Source organism: Lepus europaeus, chromosome 11 (genome assembly GCF_033115175.1).
Source record: "Lepus europaeus isolate LE1 chromosome 11, mLepTim1.pri, whole genome shotgun sequence".
Classification (NCBI taxonomy): domain Eukaryota; kingdom Metazoa; phylum Chordata; class Mammalia; order Lagomorpha; family Leporidae; genus Lepus; species Lepus europaeus.
In genome coordinates this window covers 17,269,922-17,285,772 of record NC_084837.1, presented here as the reverse complement: position 1 = coordinate 17,285,772, position 15,851 = coordinate 17,269,922, and the positions used below count along the sequence as shown (strand labels likewise).

At 43.3% G+C, this 15,851-nt stretch overlaps 1 protein-coding gene across 14 annotated transcripts in view; it reads right to left on the bottom strand.

Moving 5' to 3' along the window:
* The window catches only part of NIPA2 (NIPA magnesium transporter 2), a 55,129-nt gene that overhangs the window by 26,835 nt on the left and 12,443 nt on the right, over positions 1 to 15,851 (bottom strand). For all 14 annotated transcript variants that reach the window (XR_009867272.1, XR_009867271.1, XM_062205036.1 and 11 more), the window contains 2 exons: positions 8,903 to 9,134; positions 6,136 to 6,192 (listed from right to left, as the gene is read on the bottom strand). Coding sequence is in view for 12 of the 14 variants with exons in the window: in XM_062205036.1 (XP_062061020.1) it covers positions 6,136 to 6,192; positions 8,903 to 9,041 (196 nt within the window). In the remaining 2 variants the exon portion in view is untranslated. The remainder of the gene's footprint in view (positions 1 to 6,135; positions 6,193 to 8,902; positions 9,135 to 15,851) is intronic.

Below are 15,851 nucleotides of genomic sequence, written 5' to 3'. Positions count from 1 at the left end.
TCTCTCACACGGTTGGCAGGTATCAGATTACTTCAGCCATCACTTGCTGCCTCACAGGGTACAAATCAGTAAGAAGCTAGAGCCAGGAGCAGAGCCAGAACTCGAACCCTGGCACCCCAATATTGGGATGAGGGTGTCCCAAGTGTATCTTAACTGCTACGCCAAATGCCTACTCCTCACTTTTTCTATGACTGTTTTCAAGATAACACTGTTGGAGCTGGTGCTGTGGCAAAGAAGGTTATGTCTCCACCTGCAGTGCCAGCATCCCATTTGGGTGCTGGTTCGAGTCCCAGCTACTCCATTTCCAATCCAGCTTCCTGTTAATGCACCTAGAAAAGCAGCAGATGATGGCCCAAGTGCTTGGGCCTCTGCACCCAGGTAGCAGACCTGGAAGCAGCTTCTGGCTCCTGGCTTCAGCCTAGCCCAGCCCCAGCTCTTCTGGCCATTTGGGGAGTGAACCAGCAGATGCAAGATTGATCTCTCTCTCCTTCTACCTCGGCCTTTCAAACAAATTTTAAAAATCATAAATAAATAAATAAATAAATAAATAAATAGGGGCCAGTGGTCTGGTGTAGAAGGTTAAGCCTCCACCTGCAGGAACAGCATCCATATGGAAGCTGGTTTGAGCCTCGGCTGCTCCACTTCCAATTCAGCTCTCTGCTGTGTTCTGGGAATGCAGTGGGGGATGGCCCAAGTCCTTGGGCCCCTGTATCCATGTGGGATTCCCAGAGGAAGCTCCCGACTTCAGATCAGCTCAGTTCCAGCCATTGCAGCCACTGGGAGAGTGAACCAGCCGATGGAAGACCTCTCTCTGCCTCTGGCTGTCTATAACTCTGCCGTTCAAATAAATAAATCTTTAATAAAATAAAATATAAAACAGATACTCTGTCTTTTGGTTTTCTTAAGTTTTTTGTTTAAGATTTATTTATTTGAAAGTCAGAGTCAGAGAATGATTTTCCATCCATTGGTTCACTCCCCATATGGACACAACGGCCATCTCATGGGAAAATTCTCAGCCATTTTCTCTTCAATGGCCAGGCTGAAGCAAGGAGCTTCTACCAGGTTTCTGATGTGGGTGTCAGGGGTCCAAACACTTGGTCATCTTTTGTTGCTTTTCCCAGGCCATTAGCAAGGAGTTGGACCAGAAGTGGAGCACAAACTGGGGCCCATATGGGATGCCAGTGTTGCAGGTAGCAGATTAACCTGCTACACCACAATGCCAGCTCCTGGTTTTCCTAAGTTTTACTATGATGTGTTTAGGTCCAATTTTCAGATTTTGTATAGGTCTTGTTGGGCTTCTTGAATGTGGGTCTTGATAACTTTGGTCATGGGACAATTCTCAGCCATTTTCTCTTCAAACATTTCTTCTGCTCCATTCTTTGTCCTGTATTCTCAGTCTCCAATTATTCATTGAATTCTTTAAGTTCCATAACCTTTTTTTTTTTTTTTGACAGGCAGAGTTAGAGAGAGACAGAGACAGAGACAGAGAGAAAGGTCTTCCTTTTCTGTTGATTCTCCCCCTAAATGGCTGCTACGGCCGGTGTGCTGCGGACAGCGCGCTGCCAATCCAAAGCCAGGAGCCAGGTGCCTCCTCCTGGTCTCCCATGCGGGTGCAGGGCCCAAGCACTTGGGCCATCCTCCACTGCCTTCCCAGGCCACAGCAGAGAGCTGGACTGGAAAAGGAGCAACCGGGACAGAATCCGGCGCCCCAACCGGGACTAGAACCTGGGGTGCCAGCGCTGCAGGCAGAAGATTAGCCAAGTGAGCTGCAGCGCCGGCCTAAGTTCCATAACCTTCTAATCCATATCCATCCTTTTGTAATTTATTGCTTCATTTTAAATAATTTCTTCCAAACTATATCCAGTTCACTAAGTTTCTTTTCAACCACACACAACCTACTGTTAAGCAATTAATTTACTTTTCATTATTGCATTTTTAAAATTCTATAATTTCTCCCTAATTCTTTTATAAATCTGAAATATCACTAGAGTACAGTAGATTGAAATAACCACAATTCTTTTTAGTAAGCACAGTTGTTCAATGGTCATGATACTTCCAGTATCTAGAGAATCTTCAGGTTTCTGTGTTTTGTTTTTGCTAAATTCCCTTTATCTCATATACCTCCTTTCTGGGGGGGAATTTAAAAAATTTCTTATTGACATGCAAGGTGCCAGAGAGCATTAGCAGCTTAGGACCAAGGATAGAGGTTACCCAGTGCACAGAAACGACCAGTTAGTCATGGTCCCTAACTGACTCCCAAAGTACAGCCCTTCCAGAGTCCTCAGAGCAGATGGTATTTCTGATTCTTGGCAGCATCAGACTTTGACCCTTGTTAAACCAAAGGTTCACTCTATCTTCCCACCGCCTACTCTAGCACCTGCAATTACCACTAGGGCAGAAGTAACTCCAGCATCCCTCATCTTGACCAGGTAACCCTTCATGGTCATGTTAGCTCTTTGATGCTTTAAGAGGATGATTTCTAAATTTTGTTCAGTTTTTTAATTTCTGAATTTTTAAAAAATTTATTTTGGCGCCGGCGCCGTGGCTCAACAGGCTAATCCTCCGCCTGCAGCGCCGGCACACCGGATTCTAGTCCCGGTCGGGGCACCGGATTCTGTCCTGGTTGCCCCTCTTCCAGGCCAGCTCTCTGCTATGGCCTGGGAGTGCAGTGGAGGATGGCCCAAGTGCTTGGGCCCTGCACCCCATGGGAGACCAGGAGAAGCACCTAGCTCCTGTCTTGGGATCAGTGCGGTGCGCCAACTGCAGCGCGCCGGCTGCGGCATCCATTGGAGGGTGAACCAACGGCAAAGGAAGACCTTTCTCTCTGCCTCTCTCACTGTCCACTCTGCCTGTCAAAAAAAAAAAAAAAAAAATTATTTTGAAAGTCAGAGTTACAGAGATAAAGAAAAGGCCTTCCATCCACTGCTTCATGCCGCAGATGCAATAGCAACCGCTGGGCCAGACTGAAGCCAGGAACTTCAGCAGAGTCACACACCTGAGTGGCAGGGGCCTAAGCACTTGGGCCATCTTCCATTGCTTTTCCCAGGCCATTAACAGGGGGCTGGACAAGACAAACCAGGACCCATATGGGATGCCAGTGTTACAGGCTGTGGCTTTGCCTGCTATGCCACAATGCCAATTCCTTGTTCAGTTTTTAAAAATTTATGTTTTGGGGGCTGGTGTTGTGGTACAGCAGGTTAAGCCACTGCCTACCACTCCAGCATTCCATATCTGAGTGCTGCTTTGAGTCCTATCTGCCCCATATCTAATCCAGCTCCCTGCTAATGCAACTGGGAAGGCAGTAGGAGATGGCAAAAATACTTGCACTCCTGCCACTCACATGAGAGACCTGGATGGAGTTCTTGGCTCAGCCTTAACCATCACAGTCATTTGGATAGTGAACCATCGGACAGAAGATCTCTCACTCTGTTTCTCCAGCTCTGTCACTCTTTCAGATAAATAAACTGTTAAAAAATAGTAAAGTTTACATACTTTCATTTTTTTTTTTTTTTTGGAAAGACAGAAAGAGCTCTTCCATCTATTGATTCAATCCCCAAATAGCTGCTTTTAACAGGGCTGGGCCAGGTTGAAGCCAGGAGCAAGAGCTCAGTATGTCTATCCCACTTGGGAAGCACCTGATAGTGTGCATTCTCCCAAGATGCACAGTATCAGGAAGCTGGATCAGAATTGGAGTGGGACTCAAACCAGGAACTCAATGTGGGATGCATACATTTCAAGCAGTATATTAACTGCTGAGCCAAACACCCACTCCTTGCACAGATTTTTAACTTGTTTTCAGTAAGAATGTTGATTCAATCACCTCATCTACCATTATAATGATCCCCAATATTACTTTCTGATATTCAAAAGTTTTGTAAGTTTCAATACCTAAACTACTGTTCTCAAGATCATTAATGAGGGGCCAGCGCTGTTGCGCTGTACGTTAATGCTCCGACAGCAACCCATATGGGTGCCGGTTCTAGTCCCGGCTGCTCCTCTTCCAATCCAGCTCTCTGCTATGGTCTGGGACAGCAGTACAAGATGGCCCAAGTCCTTGGGCCCCTGCACCCATGTGGGAGACCCAGAGGAAGCTCCTGGCTCCTGGCTTCAGATTGGCCCAGCTCCAGCTGTTGTGACCGTTTGGGGAGTGAACCAGCGGATGGAAGACCTTTCTCTCTGTGTCATCCTCTCACTGTCTGTAATTCTACCTCTCAAATAAATAAATAAAATCTTTAAAAAAGGAAATCACTAACAACTTACACATATTGCTATACTCAATGGTCCCTTTTCAGTCTTCGTAGTGTCTACTCTGCACCAGCAGCATGTGACACAGAAGAGCACTGTCTGCCCCCTTGAATGCTTTCTTCACTTGACTCTTGATGACATAAGGCTCACCTGGTCTCCTCCTGCTACGTGGCTGTTTCTTTGCAGCTTCCTCCCACTCCACCTAAATTCTACAATGGATCTGGGCCTTTTTCATATCTGCTCTCATTTTCTACATGATCTCACCTAGTCTTGAGACCTTCCAAACTTTTATCTCCATCCTAGGCCGTTTTGCAGATTTCAGATCTGTTGATTTGATTACCACCCTCAAATTTCTACCTATATATTTTATAGAATTTCTAACTTTAACATACTCTTGGTTTCATTCCATCCCATCAACCCAAATCCTTCTTGTAATATGAACAGGTGAACATCAACTCAATTCTGCTAGCTAGTATGGCCAAAAACCTCATCTCATCCTCGACTCTACCCTTTCATATCCATATTTTGGTCACTGAACAAATGATGGGCAGTTCAACCTTCAAAACATATCCAGAATTCTACCACTTCTCCCTACACTCAGTGCCACTACCCTGGCCCACGCTGCCATCACCTCTCATCTGATTATTTCAATTGCCTCCTAACTGGTTTTTCAGCTTCTGTCCCTGTGCAGTCTATGACTCAACACAGGAGCCTGAGTGATCCTACTGACATTTAAGTCAGATCACACCACTCTGTTCAAGTCTCTGATGACTTCCTAACATAAAAGTCCTTTCTATGACTTACAAAACCCCCACATGATGTGAGCCATCATTATTTCTCTGAACTCACTGCCTGATACTTCTTCCCTATCTTCATTCCCTTACTGCTATATCTGTTTTTAATGCTTGGGATTTCAGTAACCTAGTGCTATTAACAAAGCACTCCAAATTTGGCAGTTTAAAAGAACAGTAACTGTTTACTCTCATGGTTTCTCTTGGTCCTGTTATAGTCAAGACTTTAGGAGTCAGCAAGTAGTTTTCATTCAGGATCTTTTAAGATGGCAGTCAAGATTTAAGTTGAAGCTGCAGGTATGGGAAAGCTGGACTGGAGCTAGAGAACTCAAATCCGAGGTGACACACTCAGATGACTGCCTTCCTTACATCTTCTACTCAAATATTATCTTTTCAGTGAGGCTTGCCCTGGCCCCTATTCTAAAATTTTAAATCAATCTCTTCCAATTTTACATCTCCCTTCTCATTTTTACTCCTCTTTCTTAGCATTTGGTACTACTCACACACACATTTTATCTTGCTTATTGTTTGTCTCCCATCAAGAATATAAGCTTCATGTGGGTAGAAATTTTTCATATTTTCCTCAATCTAGTGTCTCCAGCACCTATAATGATGCCTAGCATACGAAAGGGATCAACAAATACTTGTTGAATGAACAGTCAAGAATCAGTATCTTAAGGATAATATTTTTCATGTATTTCATGTATTTTGTTAAAGGAAACCAATTAAATAAGCGTGGGCAGTAGTCTTACCAAGTACATACCTTCTTTTCAATTCGGAATGATAACCAATGGAAGGAGGAAACTACAAACAGCATTTCTTATGAACTTTCACTTTCAAAATTACTTTCTAAAATTCAGAATTTTTAACAATACAAAGGTAAACCAAACATGTTTTAATCAGATGGGTAAAAAAAATCTTATCATTCAAATAAAATAAGCTATTAAATTGCAAAATGAGTTATACAGGCTATTATATATTTTTAATTTTGATCTTTAAAAAACAAGATTCAAAGTTTTAAAACTTCCAAGTAATATGAGTAATAGTATATGCAAGTATTTTTGTAGTTGTAATATTTTAAAATGTTTTCTATACATACTTGACAGCAGTCCAGCCCACCACAACCATTCTTTAAGATATGCATGACCACCCTGACCTGTGAATGAAAAAAATGCTTATTTATTTGAAATATTACCAGGCTTTTGTGTAAACAATAGTATGAACACTATTAGTAACAGCAGACTTAAAAATATCTAATTACTACTGCTTTTAAAAAAAAAGATTTATTTATTTATTTGAAAGAGTTACACAGAGAGAGGAGAGGCAGAGGCAGAGAGAGAGAGGTCTTCCATCCACTGGATCACTCCCCAGTTGGACACAATGGCCTGAGCTGCGCTGATCTGAAGCCAGGAGCCTCTTCCCTGCCTCCCATGTGGGTGCAGGGGCCCAAGGACTTGGGCAGCCATCTTCTACTGCTTTCCCAGGCCATAGCAGAGAGCTGGATCAGAAATACAGCAGCCAGGACTCAAACCAGCACCCATATGGGATGCTGGCACTGCAGCTTTACTTGCTATGCCACAGCACCGGCCCCAACATTTTTTTAAAAATATATTTATTGGGAAGGCATAGTCAGAAAGAGAGAGAAAGAGAGATATCATCTATCTGTTTTATTCACTCTACAATAGCCAGGATTGTGCCAGGCCAAAGTACTTTTAATAAAGGTTTAAATAAAGGTTTCTGGATAATTATAAATGGGAATGTTGAGATAATATTTTTATGATTACCTTAGAAAAGGGGATGTTAAGATCATGAGAATGTTAAAAAATGTTTATGTCCATACTATACTCCTGATTGAGGAACTAAATCAATCCTTATATTCAACTCATACTTCCTTCTTTAGTTTTGTGGACTCAGCTTAAATGAACTAATCGGAAATTGGATAGGCCATTTAGGTGTGAGTGCCCTCACTTATGGGATAGTAACTGTGGAGATCGTGGTCCTATTCTGACCAGACACTATGCTGACCAGCACTGCCAAAACACAAATCCTTTTGCCTTGGCTTTCCTTTTGACAAACTAACAAGGTCAGGAAACAATCAGTACTTAACACTGCCCAAAAGAAAAAGCTAAAGTGAATGAATCCTTTACAGCCATGTCCCTCACAAGTAACAACATTATCTGCCTTAGGACCAAGGATAAGGGACTGAGATAGCAAACAGGAGATGCAGTACTTTCTTCTTTGTCCATTAAATCCCATTAGAGGCTACTGTTTTATGTTCTGAAGACTGTTGATTAGGTATGGCTATAAAGTTGGCATAAGAAAGATAGAGAAGGTGATTTTTTTATTGCCAAAGCAGGTCTACTTGAGGTCCAATTCAGGTCTAGAACTGCAGCATAGAAAGAAAGATAGAACCATGACATGGGACCAATAATGCTGGAAGCTGTCATTAACATCCTTAGATTGAGGCGTCAAGGTGGAGTTCAGGGGCTGGCACTACGGTATAGTAGGTTAAGCCTCTATCTGTGACACCAGCATCTCATATGGGTGCCAGTTCAAGTCCCAACTGCTCCACTTCCAATCCAGCTCCCTGCTAGTAGCCTGGGAAAGCAGTGGAAGATGGCCCAAGTACCTGGGCCCTTGCACACACATGGGAGTCCCAGACAGGAGTCCAGGCTCCTGGCTTCAGATTGGCTCAGCTCCAGCCTTTGCAGCCATCTATTAGCCCAAAGATGGAAAACCTACTTGTCTGTAACTCTTTCAAATAAATAAATCTCAAAATGGGGTTCAATCAAAGGATCCCCCAGATTTTGTGACCTGTTGGCAGTTGAGGAAACCTGCATTAGAAATTTATTGAAATGAGTATTCTTCAAGCCACAGAAGCCCTTTCTTTCCTGCCAATCTGACATTAGAAAAAATGTCTATGGTAAAAGTCAAAACTTGCACTATCGTTGACAAAGGACCTCAGTCTTCAGTAAGATTCTGATTCAAGAATCTTTATTTTCTTCTCTGGAGATACATAGAAATTTAAAGTAAAGGCTGAGGGGCTAGTGCTGTGGCAGAGCGGGTTAAAGCTCCAGCCTGTAGCACCGGCATCCCATATGAGCCTGGCTGCCCCACTTCCAATCCAGCTCTCTGCTGATGATCCTAGGAAGGCAGCAGAGGATGGCCAGGGTACTTGGACCCCTGGTGCCCACATGGGAGACCTGGAAGAAGTTCCTGGCTTCAGACAGGCTCAGTTCCAGCTGTTACAGCCATTTGGGGAGTGAACCAGCAGACAAAATACCTCTCTCTGTGTGTCTCTACCTTTCTCTATATAACTCTTTCAAACAAATAAAATAAACCTTTTAAAAAAAAAAAAGGCTGGATGCAAATTTTTCTTAAAAATTTATTTATTTATTTGATAGGCAGAGTTATAGACAATAAAAGGGAGAGACAGAGAGAAAGGTCTTCCACTCAGGTACAGGGGCCCAAGGACTTAGGCCACCCTCCACCGCATTGCTAGGCAATAGCAGAGAGCTGGATGGGAAGAAGAGCAGCCAGGACTAGAACCAGTGCCCATATGGGATGCTGGCAACGCAGGTGGAGGATCAACCCACTGTGCCACAGCACCAGCTCCCTCCTGGATGCAAATTTGGCATCAGTTCTTGCTACAACTCTGAAAATAATTACAGGATGGGCAGTTAACTAATTTAGACATTTCACTTTTTTTCTCATTACAAAATTGATACTTGATTCTCTATCCACATTTAGAACTCCTGAACAGTTCACAGATTTGATATACTCAGTAGGCATGACCTTCTACGGAACAAGAACCTGAGTACGGAAGTACACCCTGATATTTTAAAGTCTCACAGGACACAACCCACCTGCTCTCATGGAACCTTTTCTGGCAAGTCGCAGAAGTCCTTTTTTTTTCAAAATGAAACTCCCTCCAATGAAAATACTGGAGCTCATAGCCAATCCCAGACCAATATAAAAGTCATATTTTCCACGCCCTGGGCTCATTTCGTTTGCTACTTAAGAAATTCCTGTGAATTACATTGATCACGGAAGAGAGAAACTGCTGGTACTGGAGGCAGGATGATGCAGTTTTCAAATCTAAACAAACAAACAAAAAAAATGAAATTGAGATTTTCATGGGATGATTATAATCACTCATACGATTCAAAACTTTACTTCATTTCTATTCTCAAAAAGAAAAAATATTTTTGAAATTTTTTATTAGTATAAAGAGAACAGATTTCATGCATTTCTTAAGTACAGTTCCAAGAAGACATTTCCTTCACCCTCCAGCTCCCTTCCCAAACCCCTTCCTGTTCCCTCTCTTCATCAGTTTTTGCAAACACACAATTGTAATCCACCCTATATTAACAGGCTTAATTTGCCACTAATCATAATATTCAACAAGTAAAAAGTAGGAAGACCACAATTCTTCCACAGGAGTATAAATAAGGGTTAAAAAAGATAATCATATGCCAAAGTGAACATTTCATCCCTGTAATTTTTTTCTTTTTTTGTATTCTCTTGACTGTCTCATATCACAGAAAACATGGTATCTGAGACTGGCTTATTTCACGAAGTATAATGGTTTCCAGTTGCATCCATTTTATTGTAATAGACAGTACTTCATTCTTTTTCATGGCTGAGTAGTATTCCATAGTGTATTTATGCCACATTTTCTTTATCCGGTCATCAGTTGATAGACATGTGGGTTGATTCTTTATCTTAGCTATTGTGAATTGAGCTGCAATAAACATGGGGGTGCACATAACACTTTCATATGCTGATTTCATTTCCTGTGAATAAATTCCCAGGAGTGCAATGGCTCAGTCACATGGTAGATCTATTTTCATATCTCTGAGGAGTCTCCATAGTGTCTTCTATAATGGTTATACTAGTTTACATGCCTACCAAGGATTAGGGAGTCAGTGCTGTGGCATAACAGATAGAGCCGCCATCTGAGGTGCCAGCATCCCATATGGGTACTGGTTTGAGTCCCAACTGTTCCACTTTTGATCCAGCTCTCTGCTATGGCCTGGCCCAAGATGATGGCTCAAGTCCTTGGACCCCTACACCTGCATGGGAGATCTGGAAGAAGTTCCTGGCTTCTGACTTTACATCAGCCCAGCTCTGACCCTGCGGCCATTTTGGGGAGTGAACCAGCTTCAGATCAGCTCCGCTCTGGCTGTAATGCCCATTTAGAGAGTACACCAGTAGCTGGAAGACATCTCTCTCTTTGCTGCTCCGTAACTCTGCCTTTCAAATATTACACAAAGAGGAGACATAGAGGGAGAGAGGTCTTCTATCTGCTGGTTCATTCCCCAGTTGGCATCCACAATGGCCCAAGCTGCACCGACCCGAAGTCAGGAGCCAGGAATTTCCTCCAGGTCCTCCCACGCAGGTACAGGGGCCCAAAGAATTGGGCCATCTTCTACTGCTTTCCCAGGCCACAGCAGAGAGCTGGATCGAAAGTGGAGCAGCAGGGACCCAAACTGGCATCCATATGGAATGTCAGCACTGCAGGCGGCAGCTTTACCCACTTCGCCACATAACCGGCCCCGTCAAATAAATAAATCTTTAAAAACAAAAAAATGTTCCTCACCAGCGTTTATTGTTTTTCTATTTGTGGATTATAGCCATTCTAACTGGGGTGAGGTGAAACCTCATTATGGTTTGTATTTGCAGGAAAAATATTTTATTACTGCTTATTAGTAATGCATCTATTATAATTGAAATTTAACACCAACCTAATATTTCTTTTTAAGAGAAGGGATCATGATCTAAAACCGTTTAAATAAATGTAATTAATTCTGGTTTAAATTAAAAAAAAAAATCCAATCTGAGCCAGTACAGCAAAGGACAAAAACTTAACTGATATGAAAATATATCCAACAAATAATTTTTAAAAATATATATTTATTTGAAAGAGTTACAGAGGTAGAGACAGAGAGAGAAAGAGATCTTCCATCTGCTGGTTCACTCCCTAAATGGCAAAAATGGCTGGAGTTGAGCCAATCCAAAGCCAGGAGCTTCTTCCAGGTCTTCCATGTTGGTGCAGGGGCCTGAGGACTTGGGCCATCTTCCATTGCTTTCCTAAGCCATAGCAGGGAGCTGGATTGGAAGTGGAGCAGCCAGGACCTGAACTGGTGCCCATATGTGACGCCAGCGCTACAAGCCAGAGCTTTCACCCACCGCCCCACAGCACCAGCCCCTCTAACAAATATATTTAAGTTTTATAAATATGACTTTTTTGAATAAATTATAAAACTCAAAATTTTCCCACAGGTTTTCTTCTTAAAAATAAATATGGGGGCCAGCATTGTGATGTAGTGGGATAAACCAGTGCCTGCAAAAATGGCATCCCAGATTGGTGAAGGTTCAAGTCCTGGCTGCTACACTTCTGATTCAGCTCCCTGCTGATGTGTTTGGGAAAGCGATGGAAGATGGCCCCCAAGTCCCTGGGCCCCTGCACCCACATGGGAGACACAGATGGAGTTCTTGGCTCTTGGGTTAGGCCTGGCCTACTGTGTCCATTCATGGAGTGAACTCTTTCAAATAAAATAAATCTTTTTAAATATATACACATAAATAGCCGGTGCCGTGGCTTAACAGGCTAATCCTCTGCCTTGTGGCGCCGGCACACCGGGTTCTAGTCCCGGTCGGGGCGCCGGATTCTATCCCGGTTGCCCCTCTTCCAGGCCAGCTCTCTGCTGTGGCCAGGGAGTGCAGTGGAGGATGGCCCAAGTTCTTGGGCCCTGCACCCGCATGGGAGACCAGGAGAAGCACCTGGCTCCTGGCTTCGGATCAGCACGATGCGCCGGCCGCGGCGGCCATTGGAGGGTAAACCAACGGCAAAAAGGAAGACCTTTCTCTCTGTCTCTCTCTCTCACTATCCACTCTGCCTGTCAAAAAAAAAAAAAAATTTAAAAAAAATATATATATACATAAATAAATACATGTGGACAGAAGTATATGGTGATTTATTTAGCCTATTTAAGGATGGGTTGAGAGATGGCAGATTTCATGTTATTTTGTTAGCAGAGGAGGACAATCCTAGGAGGGAAATGTCTGTCAGGGTACAGTACAGTAGACTTTAGAGAGCATGAGGACCAAGGCACCTAGAGGGCTCAGTCCACAACAAAAGATGGAAATTAGAAGCTTACCAAAGACTACAAATATTTTTTCAAATGTCCAACTCCTAAATTCTGCTGATAACTGAACTAAAGGTAAATATAAAAAGCAAAGGAGGAAAAAACAAACAGTATTTAGCAACAAGGTATACAACTGGCTACAACTAACTGCCAGCCCAACATTCTAGTATGTCTCAGAATTATTAGTTCCACAATTTAACTACTGAGTTCTAGAAATAACCTGCAATTCAGTTCACTCAATATCCTTATTAAGTAGCCAAGTTTTTCATTCTTTGGCCTTTAACCAAAGAAACAACTTCCTATCTACCTAGCCCCCTTATTAGTTTAATGTGTTCACTGACAAAGGTATTTGTTTGATACAGTCTGCATATAGTAAGCATATGCTAAGCACTCTGAATAAAATGGTGATAGCTTTCAGTCTTCATTAGTGTGACAAATAAGAAACAGGTAAATAAGAAGTAACAATGTACTATAATAATGGTAAATAGTATTATTACACTAAAGTTGCTATTACTCCACACAAAACACCAATGTTTCGAACTGCCTATTGAGGTACATTATGATTCCTATATACTTCAAGGGGAAGACTTTTTATTCCACTGATTTAGATTCGGCCATCAAGCTGGCTCTGGCCAGTGGGAGTTGGGGTGCTAGGAAAGAGGGCCAGTTCTGAGTCTAGACCTAAAGAGGCACCTTGTATTCTCTAGTCCCTTTGTCCCTTCGTCCCCGAATGCCCTGGGTAGCTCACTGATCACGATATGGAGAAAGACAGAAAACAGAATTATCCCTACTGCTCTACAAACTGGTGAGCATGATCATAAATGCTTGTTCTTATATGACACTGAGATCACTAACTTATACACATCAAAAGGCTTATTACAGTAATAAAAATTTCCATCAAAATTTTTGGGAAAAAACTGTCTGTAGAAAATAGGAATCACAGTTAAAGCTGGGTGATGAGCACAGAGGGGTTCACTGTATCATTCTTGCTACTTCTGTGCATATCTGAACATTTCCACATTAAGGTTCTATAACACATACTTCAGTGCTTAAGAGATGCAGGGATGCCAATACATAAACCATTATCAAATTCCCAAAATAAAGGTCACCCTACAATCTAGGGCAAAATACTGAAACTTGATAGCAGATCAGATATTCAAATCAGAAAGGTGCTGAGTTTTCTTTTTTTATTTACTCATTTATTTATATTTTTATTTATTTGACAGGTAGAGTTATAGACAGCGAGAAAGAGAGAGAGACAAAGAGAAAGGTCTTCCTTCCATTGGTTCACCCCCTCAATGGCCGCCACAGCTAGCGCTGCATCAATCTGAGGCCAGGAGCCAGGTGCTTCCTCCTGGTCTCCCATGCAGGTGCAGGGGCCCAATCACTTGGGCCATCCTCCACTGCCTTCCCCGGCCATAGCAGAGAGCTGGACTGGAAGAGGAGCAACTGGGACTAGAACCCACCCATATGGGATGCTGGTGCCACAGGCAGAGGATTAACCAAGTGAGCCACGGCGCTGGCCGAGTTTTCTTTTTTTAAAGATGTATTTATTTCAAAGCAAGAGTGACAGAGAGGGAGAGATATCTTCTATCCACAAATTCCTCCCCAACTGACTAGAGCTGGTGAAGGCCAAAGCCACACCTCTTTAGCTCCATCTAGGTCTCCCATGGAGGTCACAGGGCCCAAACACTTGCGCCATCCTCCACTGCTTTCCCAGGCACATTAGCAAGGAGCTGGATCATAAGCAGAGCAGCTGGGACTTGATCCAGCTTGCCAATATGGTGGGATGCCAGCACTGCAAGCAGCAGCTTATCCCACTGTACCACAACGCCAACCCCAGTGCTGAGTTTTCTAAGTTTCAGTCATATAAAATGTGGCGTTATATCTACTTGAAACCTTTTTAGAAATGAACTCTCTCATAAGTAATAATGGAAAAAGTATCTTTAGTCCTCCCTGTGTCCCTCTTCAGGGAACACGATCCCAGTGAGAAAACTTCTGGGGTATCCGGTGCTGTGGTACAGTATGGTGGAATGAGAAGGCCATGCCAAGATGGCCACTGGCAAGTGAGCGTCAGTTACTCAGGAATGGCTCTGAAACCCACCTGGCAATGGAGCCTGCCTGGCAACAGGCTGTGATTGGATGGCTTTGGAAACTGCCTGGCAACAGTCTGTGATTGGTTGGGGCATAGACCGGATTGGCCCCTTGACCGGATTGGCTGGTCTTGGCTATATAAGTTGTTGTACTAACTGAAATAAACGAGCCTGCCGGCTGCTTGCCTCAAGCCCACTTTCACTCGACTCCCGGGGTCTGTGTGGTGACTCTACACCTCTTGCCCCCACCACACTCTTCCTCTCAGAAACAAATCCACTGCAACATTGTTGAGAAATCCACTGCAACAGTACAGTAGGTTAAGCTGCTGCCTGCGAAGCTAGCATCCCATATGGCTGTTGATTCAAGTCCTGGTTGCTCCATTTCCGATCCAGCTCCCTGCTAATGCACCTGGGAAAGCGTAGGATGGGATTGAGTCTTTGGACCCCTTCATGCATGTGGGAAACCCAGATGAAGCTCCTGGCTTCAGCCTGGACCAGCCCTGGCCATTGTGGCCATTTAAAGAGTGAACCAGTGGATGGAACATCTCTATCTCTCCTTCTCTCTAACTCAGCCTTTCAAATAAATCTTTAAAAAACGAAACAGAACACTTCTACGTGGGGAGTTTGGCCATCCTGCCTCTAGCTAGGTGTTGGATGAGTCACAACTTTAACAGACACATATAAGAAAAGAAGCTAATCAATCAAAAGTACTCCCCTCTTTACAGTCATCTCAAGTCTCAAACTCTAGCATGCTTCTGGAAAAATTCTAGACAGGAGAGTCTTCTTGACTATAACAACTGGTTACAGAGATGAAAACACAAGCAGGAACAAAGGAGGTAAGAAAATTTGGGAAGAAGATGGTTAGGGACAATCATTATTTTTACACATTAGAAGATTACAACAGGCCAGCGCTGTGGCTCAGTAGGCTAATCCTCCGCCTTGCGGCGCCGGCACACCGGGTTCTAGTCCCGGTCGGGGCACCAATCCTGTCCTGGTTGCCCCTCTTCCAGGCCAGCTCTCTGCTGTGGCCAGGGAGTGCAGTGGAGGATGGCCCAAGTTCTTGGGCCCTGCACCCCATGGGAGACCAGGAGAAGCACCTGGCTCCTGCCATCGGAACAGCGCGGTGCGCCGGCAGCAGCGCGCCTACCGCGGTGGCCATTGGAGGGTGAACCAACAGCCAAGGAAGACCTTTCTCTCTGTCTCCCTCTACTGTCCACTCTGCCTGTCAAAAATTAAAAAAAAAAAAAAAGATTACAACAAACAAAAATGTCTACATTGTTCCTACCACTCCCTATATGACAAGTCCATCTGTGTTTATGAACCAGTCTTACTCATCGGACTATAAGTTCTTGGGCTCCTGAACAATACTCACCTCTTTAGCTTGTACGCCCAGATATGACACTTTCAAAACATGTTTAAATATATATTTAGATGTTAAATGTTTATAGATGAATGAAATGCTTCCTAGCTGGCCCTAAAAGATAAGGTATCTATTCTTAAGTAGCCATTAAACCATAAAACTACCTCATCATTTAGGTCAGTATCCTAAAATGTAACCAATATTTTATAGT